Raw genomic sequence first — 20,172 nt, forward strand, 5'->3', positions numbered from 1 at the left:
GATAAACGTCTCCCTGTGATATAGATACATGTCTCCCTGTTATATACATACACGTCTCCCTGTGATATAAATACACGTCTTCCTGTAATGTAGATACACGTCTCCCTGTGATATAGATACACGTCTCCCTGTGATATAGATACACATCTCACTGTGATATAGATACATGTCTCCCTGTGATATAGATACACATCTCCCTGTGATATAGATACACGTCTCCCTGTGATATAGATACACGTCACCCTGTGATATACATACACTTCTCCCTGTGATGTAGATACATGTCTCCCTGTGATATAGATACACATCTCCCTGTGATATACATACACGTTTCCCTGTAATATAGATACACGTCTCCCTGTGATATAGATACACATCACCCTGTGATATAGATACACTTCTCCCTCTGATATAGATACACGTTTCCCTGTAATATAGATACACGTCTCCCTGTGATATAGATACACGTCTCCCTGAGATATAGATACACGTCTCCCTGTGATATCGATACACGTCTCCCTGTGATATAGATACACTTCTCCCTCTGATATAGATACACGTTTCCCTGTAATATAGATCCACGTCTCCCTGTGATATAGATACACATCTCCCTGTGATATAGATACACATCTCCCTGTGATATAGATATACATCTCCCTGTGATATAGATACATGTCTCCCTGTGATATAGATACACATCTCCCTGTGATATAGATACACATCTCCCTGTGATATAGATACACATCTCCCTGTGATATAGATACATGTCTCCCTGTGATATAGATACATGTCTCCCTGTTATATAGATACACGTCTCCCTGTGATATAGATACACGTCTCCCTGTGATATAGATACATGTCTCCCTGTGATATAGATACATGTCTCCCTGTGATATAGATACATGTCTCCCTGTGATATAGATACACGTCTCCCTGTGATATAGATACACATCTCCCTGTGATATAGATACACGTCTCCCTGTGATATAGATACACGTCTATATGTGATATAGATACATGTCTCCCTGTGATATAGATACAGGTCTCCCTGTGATATAGATACAGGTCTCCCTGTGATATAGATACACGTCTCCCTGTGATATAGATACACATCTCCCTGTGATATAGATACATGTCTCCCTGTGATATAGATACATGTCTCCCTGTTATATAGATACACGTCTCCCTGTGATATAGATACACGTGTCCCTGTGATATAGATACATGTCTCCCTGTGATATAGATACATGTCTCCCTGTGATATAGATACATGTCTCCCTGTGATATAGATACACGTCTCCCTGTGATATAGATACACATCTCCCTGTGATATAGATACACGTCTCCCTGTGATATAGATACACGTCTATATGTGATATAGATACATGTCTCCCTGTGATATAGATACAGGTCTCCCTGTGATATAGATACACGTCTCCCTGTGATATAGATACTCATCTCCCTGTGATATAGATACACATCTCCCTGTGATATAGATACACATCTCCCTGTGATATAGATACACGTCTCCCTGCGATATAGATACACGTCTCCCTGTGATATAGATACACATCTCCCTGCGATATAGATACACGTCTCCCTGTGATATAGATACACGCCTCCCTGTGATATAGATACACCTCTCCCTGTGATATAGATAAACATCTCCCTGTGATATAGATACATGTCTCCCTGTGATATAGATACACATCTCCCTGTGATATAGATACACGTCTCCCTGCGATATAGATACACGTCTCCCTGTGATATAGATACACGTCTCCCTGTGATATAGATACACGTCTCCCTGTGATATAGATACACGTCTCCCTGTGATATAGATACACGCCTCCCTGTGATATAGATACACGTCTCCCTGTGATATAGATAAACATCTGCCTGTGATATAGATACATGTCTCCCTGTGATGTAGATACATGTCTCCCTGTGATATAGATACACATCTCCCTGTGATATAGATACATGTCTCCCTGTGATATAGATACATGTCTCCCTGTGATATAGATACACGTCTCCCTGTGACATCGATATATGTCTCACTGTGATATAGATACACGTCTCTCTGTGATATAGATACAAGTCTCCCTGTGATATGGATACTTGTCTCACTGTAATATAGATACACGTCCCCCTGTGAGAAAGATACACATCTCCCTGTGATATGGATACTTGTCTCCCTGTAATATAGATACACGTCCCCCTGTGAGAAAGATACACATCTCCCTGTGATATAGATACATGTCTCCCTGTGATATAGATACACGTTTCCCTGGATATAGATACACATCTCCCTGTGATATAGATACACGTCTCCCTGTGATATAGATACACATCTCCCTGTTATATAGTTACTTATTACTCTGTAATATAGGTACACATCTCCCTGTGATATAGTTACTTGTTACTCTGTAATATAGCTGCATATTTCTGTAAAATATTGAATTTGAATGTGCATTATAATTAGATTTCAGCAGACTGTTTATGCTGGAAAGGTGCATGTTTTTGTGTTTGGTAGAATGTGGGTTGTGTTCGATTGCAGCGAATGTATGATGCGGCGAGTGAAGGACTTGTGCAGTGTATTTGGTGATTCTCTCTGCTGTTTGAAGGATTTGGTCTGTTTGCTCTCTCAGTTGCCCCACCCAAAGCCCTTCGAGCGACTGATGTCACTGATCGCAGCATTGGGCTGGAGTGGACGGGGCCTGTGGTCGTCACCGAGTACCTCATCACCTACACGCCCACCATCGCGGATGGGGTACGGTTGGAGCTACGTGTCCCGGGGAACTGGACTGCAGCCACCATCAACGAACTGGAGCCTGGCGTGGAATATAACATTAATGTCTACGCCGTGCTGAATAACAAGCTGAGTGTCCCCATCACCTCACGGCTCACCACGCGTAAGTCCCACCGCACACTGGCCCATGTTCCCTCCACACACTCTGCCACGTCTGTGTGATCGCACCCTCCCACACATTTACACATCTGTGTGTGACCGCACCTGCCACACATTTACACATCTGTGTATGACCGCACTCTCCTCTACTTTTACACACATGTGTTTGACCGCATTCTCCCATACATTTACACACGTGTGTATGACCACACCCTCCCATACATTTACACACGTGTGTGTGACAGCACCCTCCACACATTTACACACGTGTGTGTGACCGCATCCTCCCGTACATTTACACGTGTGTGACCGCAGTCTCCCAAATATTTACACACGTGTGTATGACTGCAGTCTCCCACGCATTTACGTACGTGTGTATGACCTCACTCTCCCACACATTTACACGTGTGTACGATCGCAGTCTCCCACACATTTACATGTGTGTATGACCTCAGTCTCCCACACATTTACACATGTGTATGACCTCAGTCTCCCACACATTTACACGTGTGTATGACCTCACTCTCTCACACATTTACACGTGTGTACGATCGCAGTCTCCCACACATTTACACATGTGTATGACCTCACTCTCCCACACATTTACACGTGTGTATGACCTCACTCTCTCACACATTTACACGTGTGTACGATCGCAGTCTCCCACACATTTACACGTGTATGACCTCACTCTCCCACACATTTACACGTGTGTATGACCTCACTCTCCCACACATTTACACGTGTGTATGACCTCACTCTCTCACACATTTACACGTGTGTACGATCGCAGTCTCCCACACATTTCCACGTGTGTACGATCGCAGTCTCCCACACATTTACACGTGTGTACGATCGCAGTCTCCCACACATTTACACGTGTGTACGATCGCAGTCTCCCACACATTTACACGTGTGTACGATCGCAGTCTCCCACACATTTACACGTGTGTATGACCTCACTCTCCCACACATTTACACGTGTGTATGACCTCACTCTCCCACACATTTACACGTGTGTATGACCTCACTCTCTCCCACACATTTACACGTCATTGGCAACCGCTTCTCTTCCCGCACCCACATCGTTACCTCTGGTGTCCCCCAAGAATCTATCCTCGGCCCTCTCCGATTTCCCATTTACATGTTGCCCCTTGGTGACATCATCCAGAAACAGAGCCTCAGTTTGCACATGTATGCTGACGACACCCAGCTCTACCTCACCACCAGTTCTCTCGACCCCTCCACAGTCTCTAAATTGTCAGGCTGCTTGTCTGACATCCAGTTCTGGATGAGCAGAGATTTTCTGCAATTGAATATTGGGAAAACGAAGCCATTGCTTTCAATCCCCGCAACAAACTCCGTTCCCAAGTCATTGAACCATTCCTCTCCCCAACATGTGATGAGGCTGACCCAGACTGTTCGCACACTTTCAACCACAAATCCCCAGTATATCAAAGATCGTCTATTTCCATCGCCGAAACATCGACCGTCTCCACCCCAGCCTCAGCTCATCTGCTGCTGAAGCCCTCATCCATGTCTTTGTTACCTCTAGACTTGTCTGTTCCAACGGACACCTGGCTGGCCTCCCACATTCTACCCAATGTAAGCTAGTGGGAATCCAATAGTTGGCTGCCCTGTGTCCTAACTCGCACCAAGTCCCGCTCACCCATCGCCCCTTTGTTCGCTGACCTACATCGCTTCCGGTTAAAGAACACCTCGATTTCAAAATAGGCCCCAAGCTCTGGAACACCCTGCCTAAACCTCTCCACCTCTTTACCTCTCTCTCCTCCTTGAGGACGCTCCTTAACACCTATCTCTTTAACCAAGCTTTGGTCACCTGCCCTAATTTCTCCTTATGTGGCTCGGTGTCAAATATCTTGTCTGATGGTACTCCTGTGTGGCGCCTTTGGGTGTTTACAATGTTAATGGTGCTACATCAATGCAAGTTGTTGTTATTTGTATGCCCGCACTGTATACATTCAAGCCTTTTTTGAGGGATTGATAACATATAAAAACAGCAATTTGGTTGACTAGTTTGAACGTGAGCTGGTTGCTGGGAATACCAAAAACTGACAGTCTGTGCTGGCTGTCCCTAATCTGTGCCGTGTCTCCACAGATCTGTCCACCCCTCAAGGCCTTCGCTTCCGATCCATCACTGAGACCGCAGTGGAGGTGCAGTGGGAACCTTTCCAGTTCTCCTTCGATGGCTGGGAGATCAATTTTATTGCCAAGGTAAGCAGCCTGACCCCTCCCGCCCCGATCCCTCACCTACCCCTCCACGCACCGCCCCCAACCCCCCTCCCCTACGTGCCCCTCCTCACCCCCACCCCCGCTTCTCTCCCCTCCCCCTCTCCCCCCCCGCACCCCCCCTGCTCCTCTCCCACCCTGCCCCCCTCCCCCCTCCTGCCCCGCTCCCTCCCCTCCCCCCTCTACCCGCCCCGATCCCCCTCACCCCCCGCTCCCCTCCCCCCTCTCCCTGCCCCGCTCCCCTCCCCTCCCCCTTCTCTCCCACGTCTCTCCCCTCCCCCCTCCTCCCACCCGGTTCCACTCCCCCCTCTCCCCCACTCTCACCCCGTCTCCCCCCTCTCTCCCTCCCCTGCTCCTCTCCCCTCCCCCGCTCCTCACCCCTCCCCGCCCGCTCCCATCCCGACCCCTTCCCTCCCTGCCCTGTTCCGCTCCCCTGCCCCGCTTTTCTCCAGTTGAGGGGAGACCTGATAAAGTTCTTTAACACCATGAAGCGGTACACATGGAAGAAATGTTTCCGTTGGTCTGGGAGAATTAGGGGTCACAAGTATAAGATCGTTACTAATAAATCAAGATGCCCCATCCCTCTGACTGTCTCCTTTCTCATTTCACTCCCCTACACCTCCCCCCTCCCCCTCCCTTGCCCTCCTCGCTCCCCTCCCCTCCTTCCCCTCTTTGCTCCCCTCTCTTCCCCCCCCTCGCTCCCCCTCACTTGCCCTCCTCGCTCCCCTACCCACTCCTCGATCCCCCTCCCTTCCCCTCCTCGCTCCCCTCCCCTCCCTTGCCCTCCTCGCTCCCCTCCCCCCTCCCCCCTCCCCCTCCCTTGCCCTCCTCTCTCTCTGAGCCTGTGATATGTAATTGCACGCTGTTTTCCAGAGTAATGAAGGTGGGATGATCGTGCAGCTTCCCAGCACCGTCACCTCCTTTAACCAGTCCGGTCTCAAGCCTGGGGAGGATTACACCGTCAACCTGGTGGCCCTCAAAGACCAGAGCCGTAGCTCGCCGGCAACAGCAACTCTGTCCACATGTGAGTGAATGCACCTTTCACAGGCCATGGTTAATCGAGGGCTACGGGTCCCACACTCGAGCCATTCCGTGAAGGCATCCCAATCATCACCCACTACAAAGTCTTTTAGTGTGTCAAAGGTAGCCAGCCAAAGTTCTCATCGGCAGTTATTATGTCTGTAATGCACTTATGAATTACTCCACAAGGCAATGGGTTGTACTCAAACTGTAGTGACCTTGGGCCTTTAGTCGTAACTCCAGAGTGAGGCAGCCGCATGGGGGCTCCCCTTTTACATAGCCCCTACCACCAGGACAGGAAAGCCCGGGCTCCACCAGTTGCACCCTCTACTGGTGCCAGCATGGTATATACACAGTGTAAACCTTAATGATAGTACATCAAGTAAACAAGTCTCCATCTTATGCAACTATAGAGTGACTACACAGAGAGTATATCTATAGTTTATATATATAACACTGACTCTCACTGGGGTACGCATCCCACACACACATTGATTCTCGCTGGGGTACGGGTGCCACACACGCTGACTTTCACTGGGGTACGGGTCCCACACACAGTGACTCTCACTGGGGTACGGGTCAATACACACTGACTCTCACTGGGGTATGGGTCCCACACACACTGACTTTCACTGGGGTACGGGTCCCACACACACTGACTCTCACTGGGGTACAGGTCCCACACATAGTGACTCTCACTGGGGTACGGGTCCCACACACACTGACTTTCACTGGGGTACGGGTCCCACACAGACTGACTCTCACTGGGGTACGGGTCCCACACACAGTGACTCTCACTGGGGTACGGGCCCCACACACACTGACTCTCACTGGGGTACGGGTCCCACACACACTGACTCTCACTGGGGTACGAGTCCCACACAGACTGACTCTCACTGGGGTACGAGTCCCACACATACTGACACTCACTGTGGTATGCGTCCCACACACTGACTCTCACTGGGGTACGGGTCCCACGCACACTGACTCAAACTGGGGTACGGGTCCAAGATACACTGACTCTCACTGGGATATGGGTCCGACACACACTGACTGTCACAGGGGTACGGGTCCCACACACACAGATTCTCACTGGGGTACGGGTCCCACACACACTAACTCTCACTGGGGTACGGGTCCCAGAAACACTGATTCTCACTGGGGTACGGGTCTCACATACACTGACTCTCACTGGGGTACGGGTCACACACAAACTGACTCTCACTGGTGTACGGGTCCCACAGACACTGACTCTCACTGGGGTAGGGGTCACACAAAAACCGACTCACAGTGGAGTACGGGTCACACACACACTGACTCTCACTGGGGTATGGGCCCCACACACACTGATTCTAACTAGGGTGCAGGTCCCACACACATTGAATCTCACTGGGGTACAGGTCCCACACATACTGACTCTCACTGTGGTACGGGCCCTACACACACCGACTTTCACTGGCGTAAGGGTCCCACAAACACTGACTCTCACTCGGGTATGGGTCCCACACACACTGACTCTCACTGGGGAACAGTCCCAGAGACACTGACTCTCACTGGGGTACGGGTACCAAAACCACTGATTCTGACTGTGGTACGGGTCCAACACACACTGACTCTCACTGGGGTATGGGTCCCACACACACTGACTCTCACTGGGGTACGGATACCACATCCACTGACTCACACTGGGGTACGGGTCCCACACATTGACGCTCACTGGGGTACGGGTCCCACACACCAACTGTCATTGGGCTACGTCTCACACACACACAGACTCTCACTGGGGTACGGGTCCCACACACACTGACTCTCACTGGGATATGGATCTGAAACACACTGACTGTCACACGGGTACGGGTCCCACACACACTGATGCTCACTGGTGTACAGGTCCTAGACACCAACTCTCATTGGGCTACGTCTCACACACACACTGACTCTCACTTGGGTAAGGATCTCACACACACTGACTCTCACTGGGGTACGGGACCCACATACACTGACTCTCACTAGGGTAGGGTTCACACAAAAACCGACTCATACTGGGGTACGGGTCACGCACACACTGACTCTCACTGGGGTACGGGTCCCACACACACTGACTCTCACTGGGATATGGGTCTCACAAACACTGATTTTCACTCGGGTATGGGTCCCACAGACACTGACTCTCACTGGGGGGTAGGGGTCACACAAAAACCGACTCACAGTGGGGTACGGGTCAATCACACACTGACTCTCACTGGGGTACGGGTCCCACACACACTAACTCTCAGTGGGGTACAGTCCAAGAGACACTGACTCTCACTAGGTTAGGGGCACACACACACTGACTCTCACTGGGTTAGGGGCACACACACACTGACTCTCACTAGGGTACGGGTCCAAAACCACTGACTGACTGGGGTACGGGTCCCACAAACACTGACTCTCACTGGGGTACGGGTCCCACACACACTGACTCTCACTGGGGTATGGGTGCCACACACACTGACTCTCACTGGGGTACAGTCCCACACAAAAAGGCTCTCACTGGGGTATGGTCCAACACACACTGACACTCACTGGGGTACAGTCCCACACACACTGACTCTCACTGGGGTACAGTCCGAGACACACTGACTCTCACTGGGGTATGGGTCCCAAAACCACTGACTGACTGGGGTACGGGTCCCACAAACACTGACTCTCACTGGGGTACGGGTCCCACACACACTGACTCCCACTGGGTTAGGGGCACACACACACTGACTCTCACTGGGGTACGGGTCCCACACACACTGACACTCACTGGGGTACAGTCCCACATACACTGACACTCATTGGGGTACAGACCCTTACACACTGACTCTCACTGGGGTACGTGTCCCACACACACTGACTCTCACCGGGTTACAGTCCACACACACTGACTCTCACTCGGGTACGGTCACACACACACCATCTCTTACTGGGGTACAGTCCCACACACACTAACTCTTACTGGGGTACAGTCCTATACACAGTAACTCTCAGTTGAGTACAGTCCCTCACACACTGGCTCTCACTGGGGTACATTCCCGCACACACTATCTCTCACTGTGGTACGAGTCCCACACACACTGACTCTAACTGGGGTACAGTCCCACACACACTAACTCTCACAGGGGTACGGGTCCTACACACACTGACTCTCACTGGGGTACGGGTCCTACACACACTGACTCTCACTGGGGTACGGGTCCCACACACACTGACTCTCACTGGGGTACGGGTCCTACACACACTGACTCTCACTGGGGTACGGGTCCTACACACACTGATTCTCACTGGGGTACGGGTCCTACACACACTGACTCTCACTGGGTTAGGGTCTCACACACACTGATTCTCACTGGGGTATGCGTGCCACACACTGAATCTCGCTGGGGTACGAGTCCCACACAGACTGACACTCACTGGTTTACGGGTCTCACACACCGACTCTCATTGGGCTATGTCTCACAAACACACAGGCTCTCACTCTGGTACGGGTCCCACTCACACTGACTCTCACTGGGGTACGGGTCCCACACACACTGACTCTCACAGGGGTACGGGTCCCAGACAAACTGATTCACACGGGGATACAGCCCCACACACTGACTCTCACTAGGTTATGGTTCCCACACACACTGATTCTCACTGGTGTACGGGTCTCACACACACTGACTCTCACTGGGGTACATGTCCCACACATTAACACTCACTGGGGTACGGGTCCCACACACCAACTCTCATTGGGCTACGTTTCACACACACACACAGACTCTCACTGGTGTACGGGTCCCACACACACTGACTCTCACTGGGATATGGGTCTGACACACACTGACTGTCACAGTCGTACGGGTCCCACACACACTGATACTCACTGGGGTACAGGTCCCACACATCAACTCTCACTGTGGTATGCATCACACACAGTGACTCTCAACGGGGTACAGTCCCACACACAGTGACTCTCACTGGGGTACGGGTCCCACACACACTGACTCTCACTGGGGTACGAGTCCCACACACACTGACTCTCACTGGGGTACGGGTCCCACATACACTGACACTCATTGGGGTACAGTCCCTCACACACTGACTCTCACTGGGGTACGGGTCCCACACACACTGACTCTCACTGGGTTACAGTCCCACACACACTGACTCTCATTGGAGTACATTCCCACACACACTGACTCTCACTGTGGTACGGGTCCCACACACACTGACTCTCACTGTGGTACGGGTCCCACACACACTGACTCTCACTGGGGTATGGGTCCCACACACACTGATCTCACTGGGGTACAGGTCTCACACAGACTGACTTTCACTGGGGTACCTGTCTCACACACACTGACTGTCACTGGGCTACGGGTTCCACACACACTAACTCTCACTGAAGTACGGATAACACACACACTGATCTCACTGGGGTACGGGTCCCACACACACTGACACTCACTGGTTTGCAGTCCCACATACACTGACACTCACTGGGGTACAGTCCCTCACACACTGACTCTCACTGGGGTTCGGGTCCCACACACACTGACTCTCACCGGGGTACAGTCCTACACACAGTAACTCTCAGTTGAGTACAGTCCCTCACACACTGACTCTCACTGGGGTACATTCCCGCACACACTATCTCTCACTGTGGTACGAGTCCCACACACACTGACTCTCACAGGGGTACGGGTCCCAGACAACTGATTCACATGGGGATACAGCCCACACACTGACTCTCACTAGGTTATGGTTCCCACACACACTGATTCTCACTGGTGTACGGGTCTCACACACACTGACTCTCACTGGGGTGCAGGTCCCACACATTAACACTCACTGGGGTACGGGTCCCACACACCAACTCTCATTGGGCTACGTTTCACACACACACAGACTCTCACTGGTGTACGGGTCCCACACACACTGACTCTCACTGGGGTATGGGTCCCACACACACTGACACTCACTGGGGTACAGTCCCTCACACACTGACTCTCACTGGGGTACGGGTCCCACACACACTGATTCTCACTGGGTTACAGTCCCACACACACTGACTCTCATTGGAGTACATTCCCACGCACACTGACTCTCACTGTGGTACGGATCCCACACACACTGACTCTCACTGTGGTACGGGTCCCACACACACTGACTCTCACTGGGGTATGGGTCCCACACACACTGATCTCACTGGGGTACAGGTCTCACACAGACTGACTTTCACTGGGGTACCTGTCTCACACACACTGACTGTCACTGGGCTACGGGTCCCACACACACTGACTCTCACTGGAGTACGGATAACACACACACTGATCTCACCGGGGTACAGTCCTACACACACTATCACTCACTGTGGTACGAGTCCCACACACACTATCTCTCACTGTGTTACGGGTCCCACACACACTGACTCTCACTGTGTTACGGGTCCCACACACACTGACTCTCACTGGGGTACAGTCCCACACACACTGACTCTCCTTGGGGTACAGTCCCACACACACTGACACTCACTGGAGTACTTTCCCACACACACTGACTCTCACTGGGGTACAGGTCCCACAATCACTGATCTCGCTGGGGTACGGGTCTCACACACACTGACTCTCATTGGAGTATGGGTCCCACACTCACTGATCTCACTGCGGTATGGGTCTCACACACACTGACTCTCACAGGGGTACGAGTCCCACATAGACTGATATACACTGGGCAACGGATCCTACGCACCAACTCTCACCGTGGTATGGGTCCCATACACACCAACTCTCACTGGGGTACGCGTCCTACACACACTGACTCTCACTGGGTTAGGGGCTCACACACACTGACTCTCACTGGGGTACGCGTGCTACACACTGAATCTCGCTGGGGTACGAGTCCCACACAGACTGACACTCACTGGTTTACGGGTCCCACACACACCGACTCTCATTGGGCTACGTCTCACATACACACAGACTCTCACTCTGGTACGGGTCCCACTCACACTGACTCTCACTGGGGTACGGGTCCCACACACACTGACTCTCACCGGGTTACAGTCCACACACACTGACTCTCACTCGGGTATGGTCACACACACACCATCTCTTACTGGGGTGCAGTCCCAGACACACTAACTCTCACTGGGGTACAGTCCTCCACACAGTGACTCTCAGTTGAGTACAGTCCCTCACACACCATCTCTCACTGTGGTACGAGTCCCACACACACTGACTCTCATTGTGTTACGGGTACCACACACACTGACTCTCACTGGGGTACGGGTCCTACACACACTGACTCTCACTGGGGTACGGGTCCCACACACACTGACTCTCACTGGGGTACGGATCCTACACACACTGACTCTCACTGGGGTACGGGTCCTACACACACTGATTCTCACTGGGGTACGGGTCCTACACACACTGACTCTCACTGGGATGGGGTCTCACACACACTGATTCTCACTGGGGTATGCGTGCCACACACTGAATCTCGCTGGGGTACGAGTCCCACACAGACTGACACTCACTGGTTTACGGGTCTCACACACCGACTCTCATTGGGCTACGTCTCACACACACACAGGCTCTCACTCTGGTACGGGTCCCACTCACACTGACTCTCACTGGGGTACGGGTCCCACACACACTGACTCTCACAGGGGTACGGGTCCCAGACAAACTGATGCACATGGGGATACAGCCCCACACACTGACTCTCACTAGGTTACGGTTCCCACACACACTGATTCTCACTGGTGTACGGGTCTCACACACACTGACTCTCACTGGGGTACAGGTCCCGCACATTAACACTCACTGGGGTACGGGTCCCACACACCAACTCTCATTGGGCTACGTTTCACACACACACAGACTCTCACTGGTGTACAGGTCCCACACACACTGATACTCACTGGGGTACAGGTCCCACACACCAACTCTCACTGTGGTATGCGTCCCACACACAGTGACTCTCAACGGGGTACAGTCCCACACACACTGACTCTCACTGGTGTACGGGTCCCACACACACGGACTCTCACTGGGGTACGAGTCCCACACACACTGACTCTCTCTGGGGTACGGCTCCCACACACACTGACTCTCACTGGGGTATGGGTCCCACACACACTGACACTCACTGGGGTACAGTCCCACATACACTGACACTCATTGGGGTACAGTCCCTCACACACTGACTCTCACTGGGGTACGGGTCCCACACACACTGACTCTCACTGGGTTACAGTCCCACACACACTGACTCTCATTGGAGTACATTCCCACACACACTGACTCTCTCTGTGTTACGGGTCCCACACACACTGACTCTCACTGTGGTACGGGTCCCACACACACTGACTCTCACTGGGGTATGGGTCCCACACACACTGATCTCACTGGGGTACAGGTCTCACACAGACTGACTTTCACTGGGGTACCTGTCTCACACACACTGACTGTCACTGGGCTACGGGTCCCACACACACTGACTCTCACTGGAGTACGGATAACACACACACTGATCTCACTGGGGTACGGGTCCCACACACACTGACACTCACTGGTTTGCAGTCCCACATACACTGACTCTCTCTGTGTTACGGGTCCCACACACACTGACTCTCACTGTGGTACGGGTCCCACACACACTGACTCTCACTGGGGTATGGGTCCCACACACACTGATCTCACTGGGGTACAGGTCTCACACAGACTGACTTTCACTGGGGTACCTGTCTCACACACACTGACTGTCACTGGGCTACGGGTCCCACACACACTGACTCTCACTGGAGTACGGATAACACACACACTGATCTCACTGGGGTACGGGTCCCACACACACTGACACTCACTGGTTTGCAGTCCCACATACACTGACGCTCACTTGGGTACAGTCCCTCACACACTGACTCTCACTAGGGTTCGGGTCCCACACACACTGACTCTCACTGGGGTACAGTCCCACACACACTGACTCTCCCTGGAGTACAGTCCCACACACACTGACTCTCACTGGGGTACGGGCCCCACACACACTGATTCTAACTAGGGTGCAGGTCCCACACACATTGAATCTCACTGGGGTACAGGTCCCACACATACTGACTCTCACTGTGGTACGGGCCCTACACACACCGACTTTCACTGGCGTAAGGGTCCCACAAACACTGACTCTCACTCGGGTATGGGTCCCACACACACTGACTCTCACTGGGGAACAGTCCCAGAGACACTGACTCTCACTGGGGTACGGGTACCAAAACCACTGATTCTGACTGTGGTACGGGTCCAACACACACTGACTCTCACTGAGGTATGGGTCCCACACACACTGACTCTCACTGGGGTACGGATACCACATCCACTGACTCACACTGGGGTACGGGTCCCACACATTGACGCTCACTGGGGTACGGGTCCCACACACCAACTGTCATTGGGCTACGTCTCACACACACACAGACTCTCACTGGGGTACGGGTCCCACACACACTGACTCTCACTGGGATATGGATCCGAAACACACTGACTGTCACACGGGTACGGGTCCCACACACACTGATGCTCACTGGTGTACAGGTCCTAGACACCAACTCTCATTGGGCTACGTTTCACACACACACAGACTCTCACTGGTGTACAGGTCCCACACACACTGATACTCACTGGGGTACAGGTCCCACACACCAACTCTCACTGTGGTATGCGTCCCACACACAGTGACTCTCAACGGGGTACAGTCCCACACACACTGACTCTCACTGGTGTACGGGTCCCACACACACGGACTCTCACTGGGGTACGAGTCCCACACACACTGACTCTCACTGGGGTACGGCTCCCACACACACTGACTCTCACTGGGGTATGGGTCCCACACACACTGACACTCACTGGGGTACAGTCCCACATACACTGACACTCATTGGGGTACAGTCCCTCACACACTGACTCTCACTGGGGTACGGGTCCCACACACACTGACTCTCACTGGGTTACAGTCCCACACACACTGACTCTCATTGGAGTACATTCCCACACACACTGACTCTCTCTGTGTTACGGGTCCCACACACACTGACTCTCACTGTGGTACGGGTCCCACACACACTGACTCTCACTGGGGTATGGGTCCCACACACACTGATCTCACTGGGGTACAGGTCTCACACACACTGACACTCACTGGTTTGCAGTCCCACATACACTGACTCTCTCTGTGTTACGGGTCCCACACACACTGACTCTCACTGTGGTACGGGTCCCACACACACTGACTCTCACTGGAGTACGGATAACACACACACTGATCTCACTGGGGTACGGGTCCCACACACACTGACACTCACTGGTTTGCAGTCCCACATACACTGACTCTCTCTGTGTTACGGGTCCCACACACACTGACTCTCACTGTGGTACGGGTCCCACACACACTGACTCTCACTGGAGTACGGATAACACACACACTGATCTCACTGGGGTACGGGTCCCACACACACTGACACTCACTGGTTTGCAGTCCCACATACACTGACTCTCTCTGTGTTACGGGTCCCACACACACTGACTCTCACTGTGGTATGGGTCCCACACACACTGATCTCACTGGGGTACAGGTCTCACACAGACTGACTTTCACTGGGGTACCTGTCTCACACACACTGACTGTCACTGGGCTACGGGTCCCACACACACTGACTCTCACTGGAGTACGGATAACACACACACTGATCTCACTGGGGTACGGGTCCCACACACACTGACACTCACTGGTTTGCAGTCCCACATACACTGACACTCACTGGGGTACAGTCCCTCACACACTGACTCTCACTAGGGTTCGGGTCCCACACACACTGACTCTCACTGGGGTACAGTCCCACACACACTGACTCTCCCTGGAGTACAGTCCCACACACACTGACTCTCACTGGGGTACGGGCCCCACACACACTGATTCTAACTAGGGTGCAGGTCCCACACACATTGAATCTCACTGGGGTACAGGTCCCACACATACTGACTCTCACTGTGGTACGGGCCCTACACACACCGACTTTCACTGGCGTAAGGGTCCCACAAACACTGACTCTCACTCGGGTATGGGTCCCACACACACTGACTCTCACTGGGGAACAGTCCCAGAGACACTGACTCTCACTGGGGTACGGGTACCAAAACCACTGATTCTGACTGTGGTACGGGTCCAACACACACTGACTCTCACTGGGGTATGGGTCCCACACACACTGACTCTCACTGGGGTACGGATACCACATCCACTGACTCTCACTGGGGTACGGGTCCCACACACACTGACTCTCACTGGGATATGGATCCGAAACACACTGACTGTCACACGGGTACGGGTCCCACACACACTGATGCTCACTGGTGTACAGGTCCTAGACACCAACTCTCATTGGGCTACGTCTCACACACACACTGACTCTCACTTGGGTAAGGATCTCACACACACTGACTCTCACTGGGGTACGGGACCCACATACACTGACTCTCACTAGGGTAGGGTTCACACAAAAACCGACTCATACTGGGGTACGGGTCACGCACACACTGACTCTCACTGGGGTACGGGTCCCACACACACTGACTCTCACTGGGATATGGGTCTCACAAACACTGATTTTCACTCGGGTATGGGTCCCACAGACACTGACTCTCACTGGGGGGTAGGGGTCACACAAAAACCGACTCACAGTGGGGTACGAGTCAATCACACACTGACTCTCACTGGGGTACGGGTCCCACACACACTAACTCTCAGTGGGGTACAGTCTAAGAGACACTGACTCTCACTAGGTTAGGGGCACACACACACTGACTCTCACTGGGTTAGGGGCACACACACACTGACTCTCACTAGGGTACGGGTCCAAAACCACTGACTGACTGGGGTACGGGTCCCACACACACTGACTCTCACTGGGGTATGGGTGCCACACACACTGACTCTCACTGGGGTACAGTCCCACACACACTGACTCTCACTGGGGTACAGTCCGAGACACACTGACTCTCACTGGGGTATGGGTCCCAAAACCACTGACTGACTGGGGTACGGGTCCCACAAACACTGACTCTCACTGGGATACGGGTCCCACACACACTGACTCCCACTGGGTTAGGGGCACACACACACTGACTCTCACTGGGGTACGGGTCCCACACACACTGACACTCACTGGGGTACAGTCCCACATACACTGACACTCATTGGGGTACAGTCCCTCACACACTGACTCTCACTGGGGTACGGGTCCCACACACACTGACTCTCACTGGGTTACAGTCCCACACACACTGACTCTCATTGGAGTACATTCCCACACACACTGACTCTCTCTGTGTTACGGGTCCCACACACACTGACTCTCACTGTGGTACGGGTCCCACACACACTGACTCTCACTGGGGTACAGTCCCACACACACTGACTCTCCCTGGAGTACAGTCCCACACACACTGACTCTCACTGGGGTACGGGCCCCACACACACTGATTCTAACTAGGGTGCAGGTCCCACACACATTGAATATCACTGGGGTACAGGTCCCACACATACTGACTCTCACTGTGGTACGGGCCCTACACACACCGACTTTCACTGGCGTAAGGGTCCCACAAACACTGACTCTCACTCGGGTATGGGTCCCACACACACTGACTCTCACTGGGGAACAGTCCCAGAGACACTGACTCTCACTGGGGTACGGGTACCAAAACCACTGATTCTGACTGTGGTACGGGTCCAACACACACTGACTCTCACTGAGGTATGGGTCCCACACACACTGACTCTCACTGGGGTACGGATACCACATCCACTGACTCACACTGGGGTACGGGTCCCACACATTGACGCTCACTGGGGTACGGGTCCCACACACCAACTGTCATTGGGCTACGTCTCACACACACACAGACTCTCACTGGGGTACGGGTCCCACACACACTGACTCTCACTGGGATATGGATCCGAAACACACTGACTGTCACACGGGTACGGGTCCCACACACACTGATGCTCACTGGTGTACAGGTCCTAGACACCAACTCTCATTGGGCTACGTTTCACACACACACAGACTCTCACTGGTGTACAGGTCCCACACACACTGATACTCACTGGGGTACAGGTCCCACACACCAACTCTCACTGTGGTATGCGTCCCACACACAGTGACTCTCAACGGGGTACAGTCCCACACACACTGACTCTCACTGGTGTACGGGTCCCACACACACGGACTCTCACTGGGGTACGAGTCCCACACACACTGACTCTCACTGGGGTACGGCTCCCACACACACTGACTCTCACTGGGGTATGGGTCCCACACACACTGACACTCACTGGGGTACAGTCCCACATACACTGACACTCATTGGGGTACAGTCCCTCACACACTGACTCTCACTGGGGTACGGGTCCCACACACACTGACTCTCACTGGGTTACAGTCCCACACACACTGACTCTCATTGGAGTACATTCCCACACACACTGACTCTCTCTGTGTTACGGGTCCCACACACACTGACTCTCACTGTGGTACGGGTCCCACACACACTGACTCTCACTGGGGTATGGGTCCCACACACACTGATCTCACTGGGGTACAGGTCTCACACACACTGACACTCACTGGTTTGCAGTCCCACATACACTGACTCTCTCTGTGTTACGGGTCCCACACACACTGACTCTCACTGTGGTACGGGTCCCACACACACTGACTCTCACTGGAGTACGGATAACACACACACTGATCTCACTGGGGTACGGGTCCCACACACACTGACACTCACTGGTTTGCAGTCCCACATACACTGACTCTCTCTGTGTTACGGGTCCCACACACACTGACTCTCACTGTGGTACGGGTCCCACACACACTGACTCTCACTGTGGTATGGGTCCCACACACACTGATCTCACTGGGGTACAGGTCTCACACAGACTGACTTTCACTGGGGTACCTGTCTCACACACACTGACTGTCACTGGGCTACGGGTCCCACACACACTGACTCTCACTGGAGTACGGATAACACACACACTGATCTCACTGGGGTACGGGTCCCACACACACTGACACTCACTGGTTTGCAGTCCCACATACACTGACACTCACTGGGGTACAGTCCCTCACACACTGACTCTCACTAGGGTTCGGGTCCCACACACACTGACTCTCACTGGGGTACAGTCCCACACACACTGACTCTCCCTGGAGTACAGTCCCACACACACTGACTCTCACTGGGGTATGGGCCCCACACACACTGATTCTAACTAGGGTGCAGGTCCCACACACATTGAATCTCACTGGGGTACAGGTCCCACACATACTGACTCTCACTGTGGTACGGGCCCTACACACACCGACTTTCACTGGCGTAAGGGTCCCACAAACACTGACTCTCACTCGGGTATGGGTCCCACACACACTGACTCTCACTGGGGAACAGTCCCAGAGACACTGACTCTCACTGGGGTACGGGTACCAAAACACTGATTCTGACTGTGGTACGGGTCCAACACACACTGACTCTCACTGGGGTATGGGTCCCACACACACTGACTCTCACTGGGGTACGGATACCACATCCACTGACTCTCACTGGGGTACGGGTCCCACACACACTGACTCTCACTGGGATATGGATCCGAAACACACTGACTGTCACACGGGTACGGGTCCCACACACACTGATGCTCACTGGTGTACAGGTCCTAGACACCAACTCTCATTGGGCTACGTCTCACACACACACTGACTCTCACTTGGGTAAGGATCTCACACACACTGACTCTCACTGGGGTACGGGACCCACATACACTGACTCTCACTAGGGTAGGGTTCACACAAAAACCGACTCATACTGGGGTACGGGTCACGCACACACTGACTCTCACTGGGGTACGGGTCC

General features: G+C 52.9%; 1 protein-coding gene across 1 annotated transcript in view; it reads left to right on the top strand.

Moving 5' to 3' along the window:
• LOC139269202 (tenascin-R-like) overlaps nt 1–20,172 on the top strand; it is a 465,249-nt gene that overhangs the window by 390,690 nt on the left and 54,387 nt on the right. Inside the window, exons 6-8 of the mRNA XM_070888294.1 lie at nt 2,652–2,915; nt 5,031–5,146; nt 6,035–6,185. Coding sequence (XP_070744395.1) covers nt 2,652–2,915; nt 5,031–5,146; nt 6,035–6,185 — 531 coding nt within the window. The remainder of the gene's footprint in view (nt 1–2,651; nt 2,916–5,030; nt 5,147–6,034; nt 6,186–20,172) is intronic.

Source organism: Pristiophorus japonicus, chromosome 8 (assembly GCF_044704955.1).
Source record: "Pristiophorus japonicus isolate sPriJap1 chromosome 8, sPriJap1.hap1, whole genome shotgun sequence".
NCBI lineage: Eukaryota > Metazoa > Chordata > Chondrichthyes > Pristiophoridae > Pristiophorus > Pristiophorus japonicus.